This window comes from Lissotriton vulgaris, chromosome 7 (genome assembly GCF_964263255.1).
Source record: "Lissotriton vulgaris chromosome 7, aLisVul1.2, whole genome shotgun sequence".
In the NCBI taxonomy this organism is placed as follows: Eukaryota; Metazoa; Chordata; class Amphibia; order Caudata; family Salamandridae; genus Lissotriton; species Lissotriton vulgaris.
The window spans coordinates 271473748-271499532 of NC_141695.1; the positions used below are offsets into that span (position 1 = coordinate 271473748).

At 46.8% G+C, this 25785-nt stretch overlaps 1 protein-coding gene across 1 annotated transcript; it reads right to left on the bottom strand.

The window, feature by feature from the left end:
- Positions 1-3153: 3153 nt before the first annotated feature.
- On the bottom strand, positions 3154-25022 carry LOC147701371 (uncharacterized). The gene is made up of 3 exons (XM_086929340.1): positions 24586-25022; positions 5806-5885; positions 3154-3650 (listed from the first exon to the last, which is right to left on the bottom strand). Exons 1-3 carry the CDS (start codon positions 25020-25022, stop codon positions 3154-3156), a joined length of 1014 nt encoding a protein of 337 aa, XP_086785466.1.
- Between the last annotated feature and the right edge of the window lie 763 nt (positions 25023-25785).

The following is a 25785-nucleotide window of genomic DNA, read 5'->3' on the forward strand; positions in this document are numbered from 1 at the left end:
TGGATGGAGTACATAACCTTGTGTATCTTGTAGCTGTTGACATTGGACCGGGAGGTCCGGTGGAATGCGCTGCTGGTGTACACAGGGGAGGTGGGCCCTTGCATAGTTTGGGTGGGTGTCGTGTTGAAGCTGTCATGGATATCAGCGAGCTAGCAGTAGAAGAAGATGGCTAGTGAGTTGCACAGTTCTACTCAGGGAATCATGCTGTAGGTGTTGGTGCTGGAGCCCGAGAGTTCCCTTACGATGCAGGAGACCCTTGCTCCCGTGTGTGTTGTCATCCAGTTAGGTTTAGAAGGAGCAACCCTTGGCCAATCACAAGAGGTGGAGATGTATGTGTATGGCATCCTTGTGGGCTGCGTGGTTGTCTGGAGTGCATATGGTGACCAATAACCACTCCTGTTTCCGGCATCCAACTCAGGATACACACCAGCACATTGGTGAACATGGCGGCTGGCCTGCTGGTGTGGGTTTAACAGGGTTCCTTGAGTAGCACAAGTTTGTTGTCGCAGTTGTACATACACTGCCTGAGGTGGCGGCCTGCAGCGTTGGACTTGGTGGAGTTGCTGTGTGGCCTGTGGGTAAGGGTGGTGATTAGCTGGTCTACAGTCACTCTCCACCAGCAGTGGTGAGTTACCCGTTGTGTGCGGTGGTCTGTGGACTGTCCATTGACAGGGGAATGGATGCAGCACGGTACAGTCCTGTGGAAACAGGTGTTGTGTACTAAAGTAACGTGGGTGCCTGTGTAGAAGGTGGTGTCCAATGTGTGACCAGCGGCGTGGGTGGAAGGGTGGGTGGGTGGGTGGGTGGGTGGAGTGACGAGTTGGCTGAGGCTGAGGTTGGCTAGTGTGGCCGACAGGCTTCTGGAGTTGGTGTTGTTCTTGTTCCTGAGCTGGAATGTCAGCTCCACGAGGAGGATGTAGTCTGTGGAGGTGAGTGCATGGTTGCAGGCGAGGTAGGCGAGGGATTTGCTCAATTGACAATGTGGTTTGGGGGGGCTGGAGATGAGTGTACCTCTGAGGGTGGTGTTGGGGTTGGCGTGGATCTGGAAGTGGAGATGTCTGGCAGTGTTGAGGAATTAATCTGTGTGGGTGGTGAGCTTGAGGGTGGCAGTGGTGAACCAGAGGGTGGTGTGAAGAACAAAATGGTGGCAGGTGTGAACCAGAGGATGCTGTGAGGAACCAGAGGGTGGCGCAGCTAAACTGCCTGGGAGACCTGTGTGTCTGAGCCCGTGCTGCAGAACTGCCCCTGAACCCTCCCAGTGTGAAAATATTATTTAGCACAATTGTCTGTGGTCCCTCAGAGTGTGAGCACATATTTTGACAAGTTACCCCCTACCCGCAGTACATATATACCCGTAAGGCACAGCACGATCATGCCCTTGCACCATGAAGTCTTTTGCCTGGATGCTCCATATCTGTGTGGGTGGTAACACAGTCAGTGCAGTCAAAATGTAAAGTCATAACTCCCGACACAGCACCAACAAACATCTGTCCCCCTTGGCACAGGTATGTGCATGTACCATGCGTACAGCACCTGCATGCCCCTGCACCCTACTGCCCAGCGGCAGCATAGTCCTGTATGGGGCATTTAAGTATTAGATGGGACATTGTCCAGCAGCAGCAGCTGCATGCGCATGAACACACTGAGCAGGATCTGAATGGCTATGTACCAACACGCGCAGCAGAGCAATCTTGGACATCTGTAGGATTCTGGGGTCCAGAGCCAAACATATATTAGCATCCATTACTTTCCCAAGCCCCATCCCTGAGAAGCTCCTGTGACAAGGTGCCTGCATTCTACTCACCTGCTGCTCTGCTTGGTCTCTGACCCCTTCTGAACAAGATGCATGTGAACTCCCATAGAACGTCTCCCTGTTTGGCAACCTCCACCACACACTAGCAGTATGAAACATCTTCTCGGCCGTACACACTATAACGGGCAGTACACTCAAGGGACCTTGTTGCATTATGGTGTGCTGGCAAAGTGACAGGCACATGTGGGCACATATTTGTTCAAATTGCAACAAAATGCACAAGTACGCCAGCAACTTAGCAAAACTGTGGACTGTCTTGCCATTTAGTGCAATATAGCAGAACGCTAAGTAGCTGGGGGCATATTACCAAGCAGTAGCGATAATTATCGCCGAGCACCGAGGAGTTTTTACCGCTGAGATACCGTGATATTATCAAGGTTTATCTCAAAAGCGGTAAAAATCCAGCAAAATGCATGAATATCGCTGAAAACACAGCGATATACATGCATTATTGTGACAATGCTCTTAGCCATGTTATCCACCTTCCATTGGATAACATGGCTAAGAACTGCTTTTAGCAGGCGTTCGCTTATGGAGATATTCGCACTTAGCGCGAATATTTCCAAAAGTTGTTAATAGGAGTTAGAGATGTTAGCGACTGTTTTCTGGCGCTGACATCTTGGCAGGCCTACTTTGCATGTCATTAGCGATAATTATCGCTGACATGCAAAGTGGGCCCCTAAATGCCTGCTATCGCCTACAAGCTGTCGCTAACTGGTGATAGGGCGATAAAATAATTGCCGCATGAGCGGGAAAAAGTGCAGCAAATGCGGCGATAATGCCCTTGGTAATATGCCCCCAGATTTTGCCCATACACAATAAATCCAATGTAAACTGTCAACCATGCAAGTCAACAAATACCACAGCTAAGGTTTACTGAACACTATACATGCATCCCAGTAACAGGTTGCATCCAAAGTCACACATACAGGGATCACACCACTGATGACCTGAGAAGCATACAATGTGTGAAGACCCACACTCTGCAACCTACCTGACACCAATGCAAGTAGTAACCAATTCAAAAGTATCTAAAACTACACTAAACACTAAAACTAACACGTCTAAAATCCCTACACACATATTAAACTAAACTACACATGTAATACTAACTAAACCCTACTACACAAACTACAAAAGGACATAAACCCCCCACCCAAAGAGAAAATAAACTTAGCCCCAACACTATCTTAACCTAACAATATCTCACTACACTAACTAACTATACCTAATCTAAAACTAATCTACATCTAAATCCTATTATACAACTATATACAACAAAATAATTAAGAACAAGGAGGGAAGGCAGAAGAGGGGTGTGGGGCAGAAGAAGTCCAGGTTTACGGAATTCCAAGTTTCACTGCAATGTCATTCACCCGCCGGTTCAGGGTAATCGGGTCATTCCGTACATCGAGGAGCAAGTTATTGTTCCTGGCCAGCTCAATGAGTATCTCTTTTTGGGTCTCAGCCATTGGCGGCATTGTGGTGGGTGCCCCCAGATCCTGGGCTGTTGTGGTCTGGGCTGCTCCCTGGCTGGGTGCAGCTTGAGCCGGCCTCTGGCTGCTGGTACCTGGAATTGCTGCAGTGGTTGGGATGGGAACAACAGGTGAGACCACTGTCTTTGGTCTCTTGACTCCGCCAGCCTTGCCACCAGCCTTGGATTTCTTTGCTTTGTCTGTGTGTCCTACAGCCTCTGGCATCGTGTGCCAGGTCCCATCCTTCCGAGCAGCCACGTATTTCCGTGCCATGTTCCTGTACCCCTTCTTAACCCTGCGGATGTGAACCCACCGTTCCTTAGCCACATTGAATGCATGTGTCTCCTCTGCATTCATGTTGTCTGAAAAAAATTGGAAATGTCAATCCCAAAGCAAGGACACTGGATCATTTGCCTACCATCATATTATTTGGCACAATTCACATACCACATGGGAGGCAACACACATGTCACATCCTGTAACGTCTCAAAGTGACCTGACCACATAATTGACAAGCCCTACTTTCCACAATACAGGCCCTGGAACGTTACATGACAGTACATGGCAGGTGTGATGTACTGACAAATTAGACGCCAAATGAGACAGTGATAACATGTCACCTTTGTGCATCCTGAGAGTGTGCAAGTAGTCCAATTAACATTCGTAGTGTGGCACTACCCCTCCATGGGCAGCACCACCCTTATCTGACCCTGTGACACACTGCTGCTACTGCTGTACGATGCACATGTGCAGACATGTGTGTCTATCTGAAAATGTGTACAGGTCATGTAGTCACTGACAAGACAGCCACTCTTTTACATGGTTGCCAGTGTGGCTGTATGAATATGTCAATGGAAACTCAATGTAAGCTCAGCCTACATGCATGGGAAAAAGACCGGGACACCCCTACAAACAACAGGTGTCAAGAATATCAAGAAATTTCTCCACAATATTGTTGCGTACATCGGCAGGAAACAGCTGCAAAACACGCCATAAAGGCCTTGACAATATGCACCTGAGAAATCACATAGCTGTCCTGGTCATGGGGTAAGGATCTATCCTAAGTCCAATGCTGTTCAATCTATACTTGAGCCTGCTGGGCAACGTCTGGAAATTGTACGGCTCATCTAAGCGTATTGTATGCTGACAATAAGCAGTAACTGAGTACGTGTGGTACAAACTACACTGACACACGTCTCTGTTGCACAAAAAGCATGTTTAACATGAGTAACTAGAAGAGCATCAACAAACTCAAACTAAACAGCAGTAAAACAGACTTCATTCCGTTTGGCAGCCCTGAGGTATCTTGGTCACATGAAAGGTGGCAACTGGAACTGTGCTCCTGTCCCCCTTGCAAACATGTGATCTTAGACCTACGACTAACAAAACAGCATGCCCTGTCCTGGACAAAGCTCGACAGCCAGATAATTTTCACCTGCTACGGGTTCACGTGTAAAATATGGAATAACTCCAAATGCCATCCTATTGAAGCAAGGAACCCTTTGCTGCAGGGCCTGCCCATCAGCCACACCGATGACAGCAATCCTCAGATTTTATTACTACATTTAAAAATGTGTGCCAAACAGCAGACCCTGCAGAATCTGGCAGCCACACTTACTCACGACCTGTCGCCTATAACCCCTTCCACACCTACATAGAAAATACACCACAGGCTCATCATGCGGCAGAAAAGGAAGTTTAAGAATTAGAGTTGCATGCATGACATCCTGTCTAACCCTGGACCTAAAGACCTCATAAAGGAGAAGAACTGGGATGGGCAAAATAGACCACTTAGACCCTGGTATAAAACATTCATGACCCAGTCTTGTGTCCATCTCAACATGGCTACGCTAGGTAACTTCTCTTGCCCCTTGGCGGTGTAATGAACTGCCCCCTCACCCATTATCCATCTATCAACACAAACTCTCCTGTGAAAGTTGGTAAACTTGCCTGTTCCCAATATGTGGTGCAACATTGCCTTGAACCTCTATGGCACAGTTTCATCTGATTTACACTGCAAAAGGACCTTCAAAACTTGTGTGGATGATATGTGATCTATTCATACCTTACACATGATATGACCTTAACCTGGCATGATATGGGTATGTCCCAGGGCATATTAGTAAACCTCAATGTCCGCTTCAGTGGCAGTGTACTGCAGATGAAGCGTGGATACATCTTCTGGCTGGTCTTGATAATATGTAGCCATGTGTGAAAATCCTGTAGTGTAATGCCTGCATGATCCCTGGATCATTGGCTGTTTAGTTATAATCTGTGCTGGATGTCATGCACAGGTAATCAGAGCTGTTGCATTGTCCCTTCATGGACAAAGTCACAACTTAGATAGATATGCGTCTAACCACACTCTTTTACATATTGTCTGAATATTAACATAACAATACTCTGCACCTTGTGGCCCAGTGACATGCGGAACACACCAGCATTGCAAAACTACCGTGTGTTGTATTACTTAATGACATCCATTACATCACACATGGCAATTTACATTACAATTACTCACCAGTGGCTTTTGGGTCCTTGAAACGATCCACGTCACCCTGCGTGATGGGTCACCGACCATCTGTGAGTGAACCAAATAAAATATGTGTCATTGCATGGCATCCAGAAACGTTACATAAACATGAGGAACAACTTTTCAGTCACAGGAAATGCTATATCACTTTGTAGGGGATTCACACATTGTACTAATGACTCTGTGCTCTTTGCTTGGCATGCACACACGGGCTTGCTAATGCAGTGGTGGCCAAACATAACATAACCACAGTCATACATGCACATAACAGTTGGGTTATGCCATTTGTAAGCACCATGTCCACACAGGCATCATGTGTACGTTGTACTGCGTATGATGGTAACTATGCATTTAGTAAGAGGCTGATACACAGTCCTTTGGGATGTAAAACACTCTGGAGCTGTCAAACTCACACATTGCATAATCACCTGGCAAGGATATATCTACACATGACCCATGTACAGGGGCCGTGTAGATACAGTCCTGCTGCTCATGGATTTGAGCATCTGTCACACTGTGTACTGTCCTGCACATAGGTCACACACACACTGGCACTGCTCAGATATGTACAGTTACACATACTGGACACACACACATCATCCTGCACACTGTCGCTGCTCACATCTCTTTGACTGACTACAGCCGTGATGGGCTCATAAATGCTAACATCCTCTGTGCCTTGGCACCCTTACTGGCATGTGGTCATTCACCATCACATAGTAATGTGACTGCAAGTGACACACAGAAAGCCTCAGTCCCACATCTGGTCTGCATACTGCAAATATGTGTTCACACCTCAATGAGAACGTGACTACTCACTCCAACTGTCAAATCATGGAGCTATACAAATAGGGACATTAGCATTGACTACTCACACACCTACTCTACTGTAGCACACCAAGGGACAGTATTACAGGTAATGGTGCATCCCACCAAATCAGCATGGAGGCAAGAGTAAATGTGCACCATGGCCCAACTCACATGGTGAGCTGCATGTCCCATGCTGCCCAACATGCTGCAAGAATGGCACATATGCATCAGGCATCTGTGCTGTAAATGCAGTGCATTGCAGGAGTTGTAAAGAATGTGCGGCGCAGCTCCAGCAATGCTCTTGTTGGCCCTATCTTGTCAATACTGCGTCAATCCTCATGCCTGCTTCAGGCAGGCCCAGAGGTAAGACGCAGCATTGCCATGAAAGTGAATGACTGAAACCTTATATATTTCACTCTGTCACTTTACAGAGGTGTTCCTGTGTATGAATGCCCTCCCTTGCGGCAGAACGCACCCTAAAGGTGCATATCTTTAGAAAGTGATGATTCTCCCAGAATTGTGATATTGTACATACCCTGCACCATGGCGCTACTTTCGCGCTGCCGCTTTGTCACATAAGTAATGCAACTGCGCCGCCAAAGAACCCCAAGATGCTTGTAAATCTGCTAAAAAAGTGCCTGGAAGTGGGAGTCCAAATTAATCTGAACTGAAGCAAATCATGTGCAAATCACATAGGGACAGATGTATCAACATTCCCTTTAGCGATTACTAAATAGCGATTTTGAAGGATTCGCTAATTTGAAATCGCAAAATGGTAAGTATGTAGGAAATCGCTTATTGTTAGTGAACCATCAACATTCCTAAATTGCGATTAGCAAATTGCTAATCTCAAACTTCCCATTCATTTCTATGTGCCAGGAGGCCCAAAGGAATTAATGGGAAAATTTGCAATTAGCAATTTGCTAATTGCAAATTGACAATTTTTCCTAGGGTGCAGGGGTGTCACAAGAACACCCTGCAGCACCCATGAAATCCTAAATGGCAATTTGGAATGTTATTTGCCTTTATAAATTGCATGTAAGGAATTGCTAACGTAGCTATTCCTCAAATGCTATTGCTAAATAAGAAAAGGAAAATTTTGCGATTCCTTACTTTGCACAAAAAATGTCACATAAATACCATTTAGCGAAAAAGGGTTAGCTGACGCTGCAAATCAGCTAATGTCTGCGTTAGCAAACTATTTTTGCCTTGATACATATGGCCCAAAGGGGAATTACATTGTCATCAACACCTTGTCACAGTATCACAGCAACGAGTCAGCATGTACATGCCTTACACACATGTCACACCTGTAACTCACTTACATTACATTTGAACATTAAAGTGAAACAATGGCTTTTGGACTTACCACCCTGTATGCCTGGCATCACTCCGGTGTAATACAGGAGGTCAGCCTCCCACGCAGTCATGTCCTGCCAGCGGTGCTTCCACTGGTGCACAGAGCGTGCAATCTTAAAGTAGTGCTCCATTTGGAGCCTCACATGCTCCCAGAGCACATTCCGTGCCCCCACAGCATACCCCTGCAGGATCCGCCCCCGTCTCCAACATATTTGGCAGATAAAATGTAATCAGCCATAAAGCCCCCCCCAATGCCTCCTCACTCATCCTCCCCGACCTCCCAACAGCAGGCATCTCCCTGACCCCCGTAACCCACTTAAAACTAATAAATAATAACCCACTTAACAAACTCCCTCTACAAAAATACTAACTAACCCCTAAATAAACTCTACAAAACAGAGGACACTAGACACACAAACTGTGTACAATACAACAAATACAACAAACAGACACTGCAGACAAACCAGAGGACAGTAGACACACAAACTGTATAATATACAACAAAAAGTACAAACAGACACTTCAGACAGGACAGAGCACGCAGCACCACTCTCTCCAAAACCAACTTCCAACACAGCAACCACCATACACCTCCTCCACTCAGCCCATGCACCAGCAAGTGCAGAAAAGAGAAAGTGAAAGTAAAAACCACACCCATGTGACAGGAAGCAATAATACACCACTTCCCGTGTTTGCTGCAAAAAATTCCGACTTAGCGACAAAATTATTGGCGTTAGCGACGAAAATCGTGCCATTAAACGTCGCTATGGGAGTTATATAGAAAATCGATCAAAATGCGACCCGTTTTTTGTGTTTGCGACGAAAATATACTCGCTATCTGTCGCTAAACCACAAATAATTATATCTGATTCCTAAATGAATACAATCATGGATTACTAGTTAAAAATAGAAATAAATACCAGAAAACATAGGAAACATTTTGACAATATTTTTTATCCCACCAAATAATTTGTTTTATGATTAATAGGTGTAACCACTAATTACAAGATTAATTTTAATAGAAAATAAAATCTACACAAGAGATAGGGGTCAAGAAACGTGATCATGCACAGATTACCTACAGGAAAAATATTAACAATTAATGCTACAATGCTGTATCATCATGGTTCTGTTGATAAGTATGGCAGGATGTTCAATGATTCACTTCCAAATGCATTTAAATAGACGTTACTGGTCAAATTCTTTGTTTTGCCTCTACATGTCATGCATTGCGTACAATTATGACATACCATCATGCAGACGTAGAAAGACAACACACAATAGGGGGGATCACAACACCACAAACCATACATCATGGTGCAGATTTACAAGTTCCTTGCACCCCTGAAAGTCAGCATCAGCCTTACATTTTGTGCGGCTGCTGTAGCGCAATCCATGTGCAGCATATGTGGTGCAAAGGATGCCCAATGCTGTGGCATATCCCAAGGTCTTGCCTCATAAAGAGAGGTGTACCGTAACTAAGGGCTGCCACCGGGGGTGGCACAAATGCACAGGAGGTAGTGTACTGGCGTTGCTACGCGTCATTCCATTGGCTGAGGTAATTATGAATGATACCAGCCACTCACTCTTGGACCAATGCTGCGTCCTATCCCTGCACTTACTTTCAGCATGCGTGATGCTTCATGCAGGGCGGTTGGGGGTCACATGGTGCTTTCATTGATATCCGTGTGCTAATGTACATGTCTTGGGCCTCTGGTGGCGCAGGCTGGCACTGGTCTAGTGTGTGATTGCAGCCTATGCCTTATGTATATCCCATGGTTGCTTCGTTTGCTCTGGGCTCTTACTGCCTTTGTACCTCCTGAGGATGTTGATGTTCCGGTCACACTGTTTGATGGTGGTGTGTAATGCCATATGTGTGCGTTCCCACAAATTGCACATGATTTTTGGATCCTGCTGCAGGTTGGACTGGCTCGAGCCTCCTATGTGGGGAGGCATCGAGTTTGTTCGGGGTGGGTCTGACTCCCTACATTGTGTTTAGCAGTGGGACCTTACGGCCAGGCCCGGACTGACCGTTGCCGGCACCGGGCAATCCCCGGGTGCGCCGCAAGGGTAGGGGCCGTTTTAGGGCCCCTGGGGTCCCTTTTAGCTACAGGGCCGTTTATGCAGCATAGCTGCTAACTGGTTCCTGTAACGAAGTCGGACGAAAACCGGACCCGGCAAGGAGCTCTGTTGCACCCCCAACCTCCCCAGGGGGGACAGCCGAGCACTTTGCCGGGGCCGGTTTTGGTTCCCAGTCCGGCCCTGCTTGCTGCGGCTTGCCGGAGATCCCTTGTTGTTTCACATCTGTCTCGGGGTGTCTGCTCTGCTTGTGGGGTGGCTGTGGTGTGTCTGGACCTCCTTGCATAGGCCTGTCCTCCTACTATGGGTGAGTTTGGACCTAGGTTTGGTAGCCCTTGGCCCCTCTGGTTCCATGCCAGTCATGTGGTCATTTTATCAGGAGTGCTGTCCAACACGGGGTGTGTCCGCATTTGAATCTGGGGTGTGTATGGGATTACGTGGTGTTTGGCTTCAACTAGGGTTGGGCTCTGTACTCCCTGCAAGCTCTGTGTGTGGCCGGATGGCCCTTTGGTGGTTTGTGGGTTGAGTATGTGAGCCCCTTGTTGCCCAGATGGACCTTGAGTAAAATCCTCCTGGGGCAGGTTTTTTCTTCCTTTGCACATTGTCACAGTATATGGTTCTAATATTGTTCTGTTGTGTACCTCTTACTGATGTATATGTGCAGGTGCTCAGTTTTGCATTTGTGCACCCTCTGGAGGTGTGCCTCCTTCATGCTGTGCCTTTGTTGTAGGGTGGTTATCCCTTTTGGTTCCCTTTGGCCTGGCTGGTCATTATCTGTGGTCTTCTGTGCCTACTATCCATCAGTGGCTGTGTTGGCTGTGGGGCCTGTGTTTGGGCTTGTGGTGTGTTGGTACATGGGCCGTTTGGAGGTTGCTTGCGTTGGGTGTGGCAGATCATTGTGCTTGCTTCTGGAGGAAATCCCTGGCCATGTTGTGTATGGATGCCGTTGGGTGTCCTCATCACCCTCTGATGTCAGGTGATGTGTGGGACTGTGTTTCCTGGCTTTGGGCACGCAGTGTTGTTTAATGCTTGGGTGACTTGCTGCTTGTGCTGCTTCAGTCTGTTTTGCTACTGGGTGAATCCAAACTTGTTTAGCTATCTGCACATTTGTAAGGACTGGTACGTGGAGGGCTATGACTCCGAGTGATGTTCATTTGCATAGAGTCACCCGACAATACTACTCCCCAACCTGCATATGTCAACACCCTGCACGTACTACCACTTGCACCTGCACTTGGCTGACTTGCACTTGCGAACACACTTCCGCAATGCGACACATTTACGGCATCGATGGCCCACACATACTGTCATTTTAGGGCCCAGCCTGCACAACACGTAATACGCATCACATCCATGCTGGCTGTGGCGTTCTCCACAATTACTGTGGCATCCCTGCAGACATGCTGGGAGCCAACAGGTATAGGAAGTCTGCACCTTATTGTCGGATACTATGGGGCATAGGAGACATGTAGTACGCCATAACGTAATGCAGGCAACCATGGCATGGCCATTGTGGCTAGCTGGACACATAGCTACTCCCCTATTGGAATACTGATTTTAGAACGGGTGGTAGGTTTGCAGTAAGTCATTATTACACCACAACATGGATCAGCCTTCCATTACTGAGTGCACACTAAGGATGTGGCTGGTGGGCCGAGATATGTATCTTACATCCAAATGCCATACAGCATGAACCAAAAGCAGAAGTAAGATGAGCCACCCACTAAGGGGAAGGTGATGTCAGTGACAGTATTGTGTGGGATGATGAGCATATGAGATGAAGTCCCACAAGGGCTGCCAGATAGCCAGTGTAAATATGCATCACAGTCCAAACAATCAAGCATTGTGTTAAGATACACTCCACACTCATTAGGCTATTTCCTAGTGCTAAGGCAGAGCCCATAGAAAATAGGGTACTGTGAGACGACCATGTACCACTACTAATTCTCACGTGAAATCTCCTCAGATAATTCGCCATTTGTCAAACACAGGTCCTTTCCTCTAAACAAGTATGATCAGACAATGTCTGACAACCGTTAATAGAGGCTGGTAATTGCCTTGTATGTGCCTGCTGCCATGACCACATTTTGACATACTCTGCTCAGCGGGAGTTCCTAAAGACCAGCACCCAAATGTATTTGATGAGTGGCACTCAAGGCTGCGTGCATCAGAAAGTGGCCTTGCGGGAGGCCAAAGGCTTCTTGCTGCACACTGTAGGGAAGCAGTGCTCCGTCTGCGTACAAGTTACCCACCATCTGCAGGCACAGTTCATCTCACTCCGCCAGACCAGACCAATCACCCCCATGTTGCAGTGCTGTGCACATGCCCAGTGGTATCTTGGGTGCATGAGGCCTCAGCACTCCAATCCTGCTATGGAATTGTTTCCAACAGTAGCGAAGGCAATTATCCGCCATGGATAAATCCGCGATCCTGAGTCTCTGCAGCAGTATCACAAATGTCAACACATGTCGCAGTACATTATGCGCAATCTCCCTCTCCGGGCCTATGAACTCCAGTGCTATCGCCGGAGTGAGGGTCTGGAACTGGACAGCTACATAGTACAACTTGAAGTCTGGAGTAGCCATGACTCCCTCCGCTAGCGGCCTCATCTGCGTCTGCAACGCTACTGTACGCCCACCCGCACCACAAATAAAGCCTCCCCCCGCTGGCAAGCATTGTCATCAATGAAACAAAACACAATACATAATAATGGCAATGTGACCAATAGGGTGTATGCAAAAAATTCCTAGGCAATCTTAGTGGTAGACAACAAGTTATTAGACCCAAATGTGACTAGGAACAGGCAAACAATAAAAGATATAATCAATAGTGAGAGACAAACATATTTTTAATACACATAGTAAAAATCATATAAGGAACCGGAATTGTTCAGATTATAGTTATTGGGAGGTGTCCACAAGCAGAATGAAGAAAAATTACTCGACGCGCATTTCGGTGAGAACGCCTTCTTCAGGAGCCACAAGTTACAATCTGTAATTATATATAAAGAGAGAAGTTTTTGTAAAATACATTTCTTTAGTGGCTTACATTTACAAGTTAGGTACACAAGATTAAACAAGTTATATAAAAAGTACAATGTTACATACCATATATTACATACAAAATTGCCTCTAACCTAACACTAAAAGGGTCCAACATTCCTACTTTGTGTCTAACATGTCATATGATAAACATATTCCAGAAGAGAGATTGTATAGTACTCTACATTCCAATTTTAGATGTTAACTCTAGATATAGCTCTGTGCATAACATGTTCGCAACCATTTTGTCGGGCAAAAGACGCACTTAATGCATATGATATTTGCATAAGATAATTACAACTTACAAGGGGAGACAGGAACAAACCTAAAGTTGGTGTCTTCATGTAGATGACAAGTAAACGGTATACCTAAAAAAACAAGTGACATAAGAGTCAAAATATATAAAACTAAACTATTGATACAAAATGGTCTAACAAGTCAGATGGACACAACAATGCCGTACAAACACAAAGGTACATGGAATACTGCCTCCTAATCTACAAATACTGACATCGATTTTGAGGCGTTTTTACCTGATATATATATATATATTCCTTATTTTATACCCTCAACTAAAAAGGATAAAAACTAAATACTTTGAGGGATTTGCTGCAAATAACGGGCCAAGTGCAAACTACCTGTAGTACCGGTTGAGTGGGTATATGATTTCCTTAGTTGAAGTCACACAGAACTTGAAAATACAGCCGTTATGTGTTCTTTCGCTGTATTCTGGTAGATGTCTGAAAGATATAGTATTACCTCAGGTCAGTTAATATAGAAAACAAGGAGTGATACTAAAGACATGAGCACTTGTTATGATAAAGCAACCAGTGATGGATTATTTACCTACGTTGACTTTTCTAGGGTTCCGATAGTTGATACTCGAGATGTGTATATGTGAAGATTTTCCGCAATATACAAATATTGGGATCGATATATCTAGGAGATGAATTTATTTGAAAAAAACATGTCAGATAACTAATATGACAACCTCTAGACCGAATATGTAACTAAAATTAGAAAAAGGTTCATATACCTGATCAAGGAGTACATATATTATGTTGTTGTTAATAAATGGTCCTTCTATGACCGGTCTGTCAATAGTGAAAATTGTGGTGTTTCAGTATTCCACAGGATAGTGTAGGGCGGGGCATGTTCAATGATTCACTTCCAAATGCATTTAAATAGACGTTACTGGTCAAATTCTTTGTTTTGCCTCTACATGTCATGCATTGCGTAAAATTATGACATACCATCATGCAGACGTAGAAAGGCAACACACAATAGGGGGGATCACAACACCACAAACCATACATCATGGTGCAGATTTACAAGTTCCTTGCACCCCTGAAAGTCAGCATCAGCCTTACATTTTGTGCGGCTGCTGTAGCGCAATCCATGTGCAGCATATGTGGTGCAAAGGATGCCCAATGCTGTGGCATATCCCCAAGGTCTTGCCTCATAAAGAGAGGTGTACCGTAACTAAGGGCTGCCACCGGGGGTGGCACAAATGCACAGGAGGTAGTGTACTGGCGTTGCTACGCGTCATTCCATTGGCTGAGGTAATTATGAATGATACCAGCCACTCACTCTTGGACCAATGCTGCGTCCTATCCCTGCACTTGCTTTCAGCATGCGTGATGCTTCATGCAGGGCGGTTGGGGGGTCACATCGTGTTTTCATTGATATCCGTGTGCTAATGTACATGTCTTGGGCCTCTGGTGGCGCAGGCTGGCACTGGTCTAGTGTGTGATTGCAGCCTATGCCTTATGTATATCCCATGGTTGCTTCGTTTGCTCTGGGCTCTTACTGCCTTTGTACCTCCTGAGGATGTTGATGTTCCGGTCACACTGTTTGATGGTGGTGTGTAATGCCATATGTGTGCGTTCCCACAAATTGCACATGATTTTTGGATCCTGCTGCAGGTTGGACTGGCTCGAGCCTCCTATGTGGGGAGGCATTGAGTTTGTTCGGGGTGGGTCTGACTCCCTACATTGTGTTTAGCAGTGGGACCTTACGGCCAGGCCCGGACTGACCGTTGCCGGCACCGGGCAATCCCCCGGTGCGCCGCAAGGGTAGGGGCCGGTTTAGGGCCCCTGGGGTCCCTTTTAGCTACAGGGCCGTTTATGCAGCATAGCTGCTAACTGGTTCCTGTAACGAAGTCGGACGAAAACCGGACCCGGCAAGGAGCTCTGTTGCACCCCCAACCTCCCCAGGGGGGACAGCCGAGCACTTTGCCGGGGCCGGTTTTGGTTCCCAGTCCGGCCCTGCTTGCTGCGGCTTGCCGGAGATCCCTTGTTGTTTCACATCTGTCTCGGGGTGTCTGCTCTGCTTGTGGGGTGGCTGTGGTGTGTCTGGACCTCCTTGCATAGGCCTGTCCTCCTACTATGGGTGAGTTTGGACCTAGGTTTGGTAGCCCTTGGCCCCTCTGGTTCCATGCCAGTCATGTGGTCATTTTATCAGGAGTGCTGTCCAACACGGGGTGTGTCCGCATTTGAATCTGGGGTGTGTATGGGATTACGTGGTGTTTGGCTTCAACTAGGGTTGGGCTCTGTACTCCCTGCAAGCTCTGTGTGTGGCCGGATGGCCCTTTGGTGGTTTGTGGGTTGAGTATGTGAGCCCCTTGTTGCCCAGATGGACCTTGAGTAAAATCCTCCTGGGGCAGGTTTTTTCTTCCTTTGCACATTGTCACAGTATATGGTTCTAATATTGTTCTGTTGTGTACCTCTTACTGATGTATATGTGCAGGTGCTCAGTTTTGCGTTTGTGCACCCTCTGGAGGTGTGCCTCCTTCATGCTGTGCCTTTGTTGTAGGGTGGTTATCCCTTTTGGTTCCCTTTGGCCTGGCTGGTCATTATCTGTGGTCTTCTGTGCCTACTATCCATCAGTGGCTGTGTTGGCTGTGGGGCCTGTGTTTGGGCTTGTGGTGTGTTGGTACATGGGCCGTTTGGAGGTTGCTTGCATTGGGTGTGGCAGATCATTGTGCTTGCTTCTGGAGGAAATCCCTGGCCATGTTGTGCATGGATGCCGTTGGGTGTCCTCAGCACCCTCTGATGTCAGGTGATGTGTGGGACTGTGTTTCCTGGCTTTGGGCACGCAGTGTTGTTTAATGCTTGGGTGACTTGCTGCTTGTGCTGCTTCAGTCTGTTTTGCTACTGGGTGAATCCAAACTTGTTTAGCTATCTGCACATTTGTAAGGACTGGTACGTGGAGGGCTATGACTCCGAGTGATGTTCATTTGCATAGAGTCACCCGACAATACTACTCCCCAACCTGCATATGTCAACACCCTGCACGTACTACCACTTGCACCTGCACTTGGCTGACTTGCACTTGCGAACACACTTCCGCAATGCGACACATTTACGGCATCGATGGCCCACACATACTGTCATTTTAGGGCCCAGCCTGCACAACACGTAATACGCATCACATCCATGCTGGCTGTGGCGTTCTGCACAATTACTGTGGCATCCCTGCAGACATGCTGGGAGCCAACAGGTATAGGAAATCTGCACCTTATTGTCGGATACTATGGGGCATAGGAGACATGTAGTACGCCATAACGTAATGCAGGCAACCATGGCATGGCCATTGTGGCTAGCTGGACACATAGCTACTCCCCTATTGGAATACTGATTTTAGAACGGGTGGTAGGTTTGCAGTAAGTCATTATTACACCACAACATGGATCAGCCTTCCATTACTGAATCCACACTAAGGATGAGGCTGGTGGGCCGAGATAGGTATCTTACATCCAAATGCCATACAGCATGAACCAAAAGCAGAAGTAAGATGAGCCACCCACTAAGGGGGAGGTGATGTCAGTGACAGTATTGTGTGGGATGATGAGCATATGAGATGAAGTCCCACAAGGGCTGCCAGATAGCCAGTGTAAATATGCATCACAGTCCAAACAATCAAGCATTGTGTTAAGATACACTCCACACTCATTAGGCTATTTCCTAGTGCTAAGGCAGAGCCCATAGAAAATAGGGTACTGTGAGACGACCATGTACCACTACTAATTCTCATGTGAAATCTCCTCAGATAATTCGCCATTTGTCAAACACAGGTCCTTTCACCTAAACAAGTATGATCAGACAATGTCATACTGTATCAAGGTGTAATGAAAAAATGCATGATTGTTTGTGACAAACAGTGATGTAATTCATCTCCCATGTCACATTGCAGAGGGCGAGACAGCACCTCCTGAAGAGCAACCTGGACAGGCACTCACTGATGACCCGGATGTCTACGCTATAATCGACATCGACGACCTCCAGCTCCTACTCAATGACATTGCCTCCCCAGCCACTGGTGCAGGGCAACCCAGCAGCCCTCGGCACAGCCCACACCCTGCTCACACCAACGAGCAGCAGGCATCCACCCCCCCAGCCACTTCCCTGGGGCCAGATCCAACGACACGTGCATTCCAACAGCGGATCATAGAGCTCCAGGAACGGTCAGGGGATAGGGTGTAGCTGGGCTTCCAGATCATGGCAGCCGAACTTGCAGGCCTACGTGGGTGTTTTACTGACACCCAGAGCCTATTCCATGCTCTCCACCAGTCCATGGCTGACATTGCTGGAGTCATGATCCTGAGGCAACATGCTTTGTCTGCTCAGGGTGGTTCCAGCAATGTCAGGAAGGAACTTGACAACATCAGTATGATCCTGGAAAGCATGGAGCGGATGCAGGCCCAACATCTGGCTGCCAGGGCTGAACACATGCGCCAGGTTACTGGGATTTACACCGCCCTGCACCTTCTTGTCGCCTCCTTACTGCCACAGGGTTTGGTGCAGATGGATGCTGCAGCAGCCTCCACATCCTCAGCTCCAACACCAGGTGTGTCAGTGCCTCACATGGCTGCTGCCACAAAACCCGCTGACACCTGTGAGGCACATGACACCGATGATGATGGAGATGAGGATGACTGCAAAATTCTGCTGAGGAGGAAGCGTTAGTATCCGTCCGTGCCAATGCCCCAGTTTCTTTTGTTTTGCTTCACTCTGATTCGTGCCACCTATGAACTTCTTGCACTCACTTTCACTGTCCCCCGGAACATCCTTGGACCCCCCCCCCCCATGGACTGCCATATGAACCCATTCCTCGCCACTTCAACCAGCCTGTGGAGTGAACTATGCCTCTTCCCTTGGACCTGATAACAGCAATAGTCTCTGTCTGGCCATCCAACGGGCCCCCTCTGCACTAGGCCTATATGCTCACCACGTGAATATACTGTAAATAAAATATTATTTTCACTTTCATATGTGTATTGGTCAAATGTTGCAAATGTAATAACGTGCTTTTTAGGGTCCGGAGACTGATACCTTAGGAATGTACGACAATGTCAATACGAGCAGTGTACATGTTGATACAAATCCAGAGATGGAGTAGAATAATGTAGATATGTGTAAACATGCGGTGCCACCATTGCACCAATGCAATGCTATGACATTGTCACAATGTCAATGGGCCATCAGGTAAGGTCATCTATTGGGACATGCCAGTGAGCATGAATGTGCTAAATGTGATAGGAGAACACCCCCTGGTCCATGTTTGGATGCAGCAAAGCAAGTACTACAGTCCTCATGTCTAGTATGCCATGCACTGATACATACCACTGGTTGACCTCCATATTGGCATCTAACATTAGAAAGGGTACACACAGTCTGAATAAATATTAGTTCCACTCCTGCATACACTGAGTAGTCCCTGCCCTCACACTGTTATGTGTGTAGTCCGTGATTCATGAGTCTCTGGCCCTGAAGTGCAATGAGCATGCCTTTCATCAACATCAAATTTGGGGAAGGGCTGCAGCAGGTGTGTAGTTGGGCCACAACTTACCAACATGGGCAGCAGCTCTGCATCCTACATGTGTAGGTACAAGTAGGAAGGTAGCTCCAGGCAGCCCCAAGCACGTCTGTACTATTTGTACACTTAGCCACCACACATGCCTTGTCATGTTGCCATTGCCCACAAGTGGTGCATGAGTGATGATAGCCTCGTCTTACATGTGCTACTCCCCCATGGGGGACACGTGACATAGGCCCATCACTTTCTGTAAACTTCGCGGTGTGGGCACCTGCTTGTGTACTGTCAGATGTAGATGTTACAATGTCACGTAGTGGTTGAAATGCAATGACAGATGTGTCTAACTGGTATCTATGAATGACCCAGGGGTCAGTGTGTATCCACATATACTTGTCTGTCCAGCTGTAGGAGGTGTCTTCACCCAGCCATGTAAAATATATAAAGGATGTTGCTGTTATGCATGTCTTGGTGATGGTTATAGTCCATCGGTTCTGCAAAGTATCTGCTCAGCATAGTGATGTTTGGCCTTGTGGATCTGTAGGTAGTAGTTGTTTCCAGGCTGATGTCTTGTGACAGACAAACTAATGTTGTACCCACATTAGACGCAACATCAACTTGTTACTCAAATGTGTCCCATTACTTTTAAAGTGATCTAAATTATAGGCCCTTTCCTCTGTCCATATGGCGCCACTTGTCACCGCCCATAGCAACATTTTGGGCCATTACATGCCCTATTTGCTGCTCTTATCACATTCCACACATGCATCTTTGAGGCATATGTTCAGGAACCTCATTGACAGTATGGCCATTTGTGCAGATATGTACTTGACATGATACGTCAACTATGAGCTTGGTAATATTCAGGATATGTATCTTATACAGGCCCTGGTTATTTATATGGCACATCTTGTGCGTGCTTCCATGGGAAAAGAAACTGCCTGGTAATCAGGAACATTGTACACATCTTAAGGGTCAGTTTACCGCTGCTACGACGGACATGGTTTGGACAAGTGTCTTGATGATTGGCACCATTGTGTATTGGGATGTTGCAATGACTATTGGCATCATGTACACCATTTCACACACTCCTGATTTGTGTGATTCACACAACATACCCAATTCATTATACATGGATTGGGGAAATGGAGTCAGAATAGGAATGTCATCCTCATCACAAACAGCACCCTAGTTTGCTAGTATTTGAAGCATGTGACACAACCATTTGACATAGTGTAGCCTACATAGTACCTTGACAAGTAGAGTTTCATACATTTGACACAGTGCAGGGCATAACTGTACAGCGTACACATTCCCAACCTCCATTGATAATGGTCTCATCTGACCCCTCATTGGGACACGTAACTGTTTGATGGGTACAGTGCCCATGGCAGACAGTAACACATACACATGTTATTTATTTGACAATTTTATTTCACAGACAACACGTGACTGACTCAAGCAAAATAATTGTTGATGATGCAGTTCCTCTGTGCAAGTCCTGCAGCATTAGGTGTGGGGTGTACAGCACCAGCCTCTTCTTCTTCCTCATCTTCATCAGTTGGTTCTGGCACTGGGATTCATGGTGCTTTGGTACGGACACATATGTTGTGCAACACACAACATGCTAGGATCATTTTGTTCACCATTTCGGGACTGTACAGCAGGCTGGCACCTGAGATATCCAAGCACCGGAACCTGGACTTCAAGACACCAAATGTCCGCTCTACAATGGACCTTGTGCGTATCTGTGCCGCATTGTACTGCCTCTGGCCAGGGGTGGTGGGGTTATGTACTGGTGTCATCATCCATGCTCCCAGTGCATATCCTTGGTCCCCTGTGACATACAAGGGAAAGCGGAATTAGTCATTGGTTGTGCTGGATGTGTTGTTGATGAGCATGGATTTGTGTGTTGGGATGGATGTCAAGTTGTATATCAAGTTGCCCATGTGTTTAAGCAGAATGCTGTAGTGGATGTTAGCATGTGATTAAGGCTAACTGCTGTGACTCCATCCAACATCATTTTAGTGTGCAGAAGAGTTGCATGTGTGGCTCTTTTCCCATCTGCAACAGACAGTGATCCACCTACTGCACTGTAATTTACCTTAGCTATATAGGTGGCATGACTACACACAACACACACTTGACCTACTTTGCGCCAGCAGTCAGCAATCCTGCTGCAGAACACAACACATGCTTCTCATGGTCATGGTCTGAAACAAATCACCAGTCAGCTACGCGTTACATGCATGGACCATTGGGGCCTTGTTAGGTTCAACGACGACATAAACTCCAGCATGTGCAACACCATCCACTACCTGTACTGTGTGCTCCTTCCTGTCCTGGACTCAAAAGTAAATGACATGAGTGCTCAGCAGACATAATAAATGTAGCAATATCACATCTCTTATGTGTAAAATCTTTTAGTAATAAGACTTTTAATTATTCTTAAATACATACAAAACAAAACGAATGGGGCCTTTATGAATTCAGGCAATCCACTTTCCAAGATAAGACTGGACAAGTATGCAATAAGTAATAAAGCATATTAACCCCCCTCAGTTTTGATGCTATCATGCCCAGCCCATCAATGAACCACAATCAAGCATGAATACTGGTTCATGATTGTTGAACAACCCCCCATCGTTGGGCATGCACATTGACCATCAACTCCCATCCCCCCACCTCGGCCGCTGGTGCAGTAGTGTAAAATCTATGTGTAGCATAATCACAACAGATGTGTGTCATGTACCAATGAGTGAGCGTACGCTCTATAGTCTTGTTCTCTATAACCTCTTATGTTGCGGGAGCCTCTCACTGTGCTAGTCCCTCTCTATCCGAATGGAGCTACTCATGCATGTCCCACCCCCACTGAGGACTCAGAACTGCTATCCTCCTCCCTGTCTATTATCCAGAGTCACGCCACCAGGGCCTCCCATGCACGTGAAGCTTCAGGCACTTTTTTCCATAATGGGAGCTATGCGCCTGATGGAGCTCTCACTCCCCGCCCATTAGAATATCGCTGCCTTCCACCTAACAAAGCTGGGGCCAGCCGCTGCCTTCCAATGTGGCGTATGTCCCTCTTGGCAGGAATGATGCCTAAATCCACCAACTTACTAATCATGTCATTTGATTATTGTGTGTGGTAACCAGTGCAGCTGGCACGTCCCCTTGTCCGTATCAATCTGCCGTCCAGTCACCTCGCAGAGCACCCCGGTCACCACCTCCCAGTACGTGCCCAGCCATGGGCAATCCCAGAGCCTGTGGTTGAGGTCAGTTCCCTCAGCTTACCATCGGCACCATATCGCCGTTTAGGATTGGTAAGATTGATGATTTGTAGCAGGTGTGAGATATGCCCTATGTGACACAGGGAAATCGATCAACTAGAACCTAGCATTCCTAGTACCTTTCCACACCCTTCGCACGATCTGTGACCAGGCCGTCTACCGGATGTCCCTCCCAAGGACCTCCGCCCATTGCTCCCTCAATCTTTGTTGCAGGGTAAGCCCATCGACTGACAACCGTTAATAGAGGCTGGTAATTGCCTTGTATGTGCCTGCTGCCATGACCACATTTTGACATACTCTGCTCAGCGGGAGTTCCTAAAGACCAGCACCCAAATGTATTTGATGAGCGGCACTCAAGGCTGCGTGCATCAGAAAGTGGCCTTGCGGGAGGCCAAAGGCTTCTTGCTGCACACTGTAGGGAAGCAGTGCTCCGTCTGCGTACAAGTTACCCACCATCTGCAGGCACAGTTCATCTCACTCCGCCAGACCAGACCAATCACCCCCATGTTGCAGTGCTGTGCACATGCCCAGTGGTATCTTGGGTGCATGAGGCCTCAGCACTCCAATCCTGCTATGGAATTGTTTCCAACAGTAGCGAAGGCAATTATCTGCCATGGATAAATCCGCGATCCTGAGTCTCTGCAGCAGTATCACAAATGTCAACACATGTCGCAGTACATCATGCGCAATCTCCCTCTCCGGGCCTATGAACTCCAGTGCTATCGCCGGAGTGAGGGTCTGGAACTGGACAGCTACATAGTACAACTTGAAGTCTGGAGTAGCCATGACTCCCTCCGCTAGTGGCCTCATCTGCGTATGCAACGCTACTCTACGCCCACCCGCACCACAAATAAAGCCTCCCCCCGCTGGCAAGCATTGTCATCAATGAAACAAAACACAATACATAATAATGGCAATGTGACCAATAGGGTGTATGCAAAAAATTCCTAGGCAATCTTAGTGGTAGACAACAAGTTACTAGACCCAAATGTGACTAGGAACAGGCAAACAATAAAAGATATAATCAATAGTGAGAGACAAACATATTTTTAATACACATAGTAAAAATCATATAAGGAACCGGAATTGTTCAGATTATATGACAGTACAATAATAAAATAATGTCCAATTATTACATATAATGACACAATATACAATTTTAAAAAGTAATAAAAAGACACCATCAGTTATTGGGAGGTGTCCACAAGCAGAATGAAGAAAAATTACTCGACGCGCATTTCGGTGAGAACGCCTTCTTCAGGAGCCACAAGTTACAATCTGTAATTATATATAAAGAGAGAAGTTTTTGTAAAATACATTTCTTTAGTGGCTTACATTTACAAGTTAGGTACACAAGATTAAACAAGTTATATAAAAAGTACAATGTTACATACCATATATTACATACAAAATTGCCTCTAACCTAACACTAAAAGGGTCCAACATTCCTACTTTGTGTCTAACATGTCATATGATAAACATATTCCAGAAGAGAGATTGTATAGTACTCTACATTCCAATTTTAGATGTTAACTCTAGATATAGCTCTGTGCATAACATGTTCGCAACCATTTTGTCGGTCAAAAGACGCACTTAATGCATATGATATTTGCATAAGATAATTACAACATACAAGGGGAGACAGGAACAAACCTAAAGTTGGTGTCTTCATGTAGATGACAAGTAAACGGTATACCTAAAAAAACAAGTGACATAAGAGTCAAAATATATAAAACTAAACTATTGATACAAAATGGTCTAACAAGTCAGATGGACACAACAATGCCGTACAAACGCAAAGGTACATGGAATACTGCCTCCTAATCTACAAATACTGTCATCGATTTTGAGGCATTTTTACCTCATATATATATTCCTTATTTTATACTCTCAACTAAAAAGGATAACAACTAAATACTTTGAGGGATTTGCTGCATATAACGGGCCAAGTGCAAACTACCTGTAATACCGGCTGAGTGGGTATATGATTTCCTTAGATGAAGTCACACAGAACTTGAAAATACAGCCGTTATGTGTTCTTTCGCTATATTCTGGTAGATGTCTGCGTTGATTGGCTTGCAAAAGATAGAGAATGTTGAATCCCTTCCACCTGCTGTTCTTTCTTCACAGCTTGGGAGGACATACGATGCCGCTGCATGGCAAACAAGTAGTCTGGAGAGAGAGTGACGTTGCTATTGTCCACTTTGAAGGGGCCATCGCAGCGGGATTTCCTGAGAAGCAGGTGGTGATCTTGAAAGTGCTACCGCGACACCTCCGGTCTTGGAGGAGGGCCCTGTGCCGGCGTTGTAGCCGGGACATGATGCACCCATTCCAGAGTGTAAAAATGGAAAGTCCCTCCGGGGCCACAACAGACCGGAGCCACGTCTCAATATACGCCTCCATGTCCGGCCCCTCAATTTCATCAGGCAGGCCCAGCATGCAGATGTAATTGCGCATGTTTGCGTCCTCAGCTCGCCGCTCCACTACTGAGAGACGGTCCAAGAGCCCTTCCATTGATGCAGATGGTGCCAACTGCGCTGTGCCAACCTCCAGAAGTGTAGCTTCCGACGGTTTTACTGGGTCTGCGATTTTTGATTGGTCTGCACGCAGTAGGCCTAATACAGTCGCAACTTGTGCAATGTCCTTCTGAGGAGCAGTGCGTGTGTCCGTGATGGCCACCAGGATCTTGTCAAATTGCTGCAGGATACCAGCATTCTGCAGCAATTCCAGTTCAATCCAGTCTGCCACCGGTAAGGATTCTGCGGCTGACGGGGGTGGTTCCCCCTCCTTCCAACCTCGGGGCTGGGCCATGGTTGCAGCTGGAGATGTACTCCAATCCTGTGCCCCCGTCTACTCACACCCACTGCGCAGTCCTGTTAAGCTGCAACTCCCGTGCGTCTTATTGAGCCATCCCTGCCTCCTCACGAGCAAGGTCACTCTGCATTGGCCCCTACGCTTGCGTGGGGCCCGCTCCGCAGCTCTGCCACCGGTACTCCCTCGCTCAGTAGGCAGTTCCGGGTGTGCACACAACCTCTCTGCAGTGCAGATTGCAGCAGCCCGCCACCAATGGGAGGTCTAACTTCCTCAAGGAACTTCCCTCACCTCTATCCGTGGCCGTCGCTGGCTCTGCATCCTTTGCGCCAGTTAGCAATTTGCGCTCAGTCCACGCACCAATCAACAGGGCAGTACATGACAGACAATGACTTAGTGGATAGGGGTCGGCTGGCAAGCGGGAGTGTATGGTGTTCATCATGCGGGTGGTGTCTTCGGAGCTGACCGATGTCCAGGTGCAGAGGGTGGTGGTGGGTGGTGCATGTTTGGTGGTTTGCTGCGTTGTCTGTGTGCTGAAGCTGTTGTGTATGTCAGCGATCTTGCGGTGGAAGAACGAGACAAGTGAGTCGCAGAGGTCTTGCGAGGGTGTGATGTTGTTGCAGGCGTAGTGATTGGAGAGCTATTTGACGAAGAGTTCTTTGCTGTTGTGGGTGTTTTTGTTGTCTAGTAGTTTCTCTGACTGTTGTCCTTTTGGTGTTTGGGATAAGCTTGTGTTGTTCGCAGACAGCGTTCTTGAGGGCTG

What these genes read in the sequence shown, in the direction of transcription:
- LOC147701371 (XM_086929340.1), bottom strand. Translation starts at nt 25,022, where the DNA reads ATGGCCCAGCCCCGAGGTTGGAAGGAGGGGGAACCACCCCCGTCAGCC. An exon ending in TATATTGAGACGTGGCTCCG is followed by an intron (nt 5,886 to 24,585) that starts GTCTGTTGTGGC and finishes ACACATATTTTA; the next exon opens with TTTGGTTCACTCACAGATGG. An exon ending in GACCCAAAAGCCACTGGTGA is followed by an intron (nt 3,651 to 5,805) that starts GTAATTGTAATG and finishes AATTTTTTTCAG; the next exon opens with ACAACATGAATGCAGAGGAG.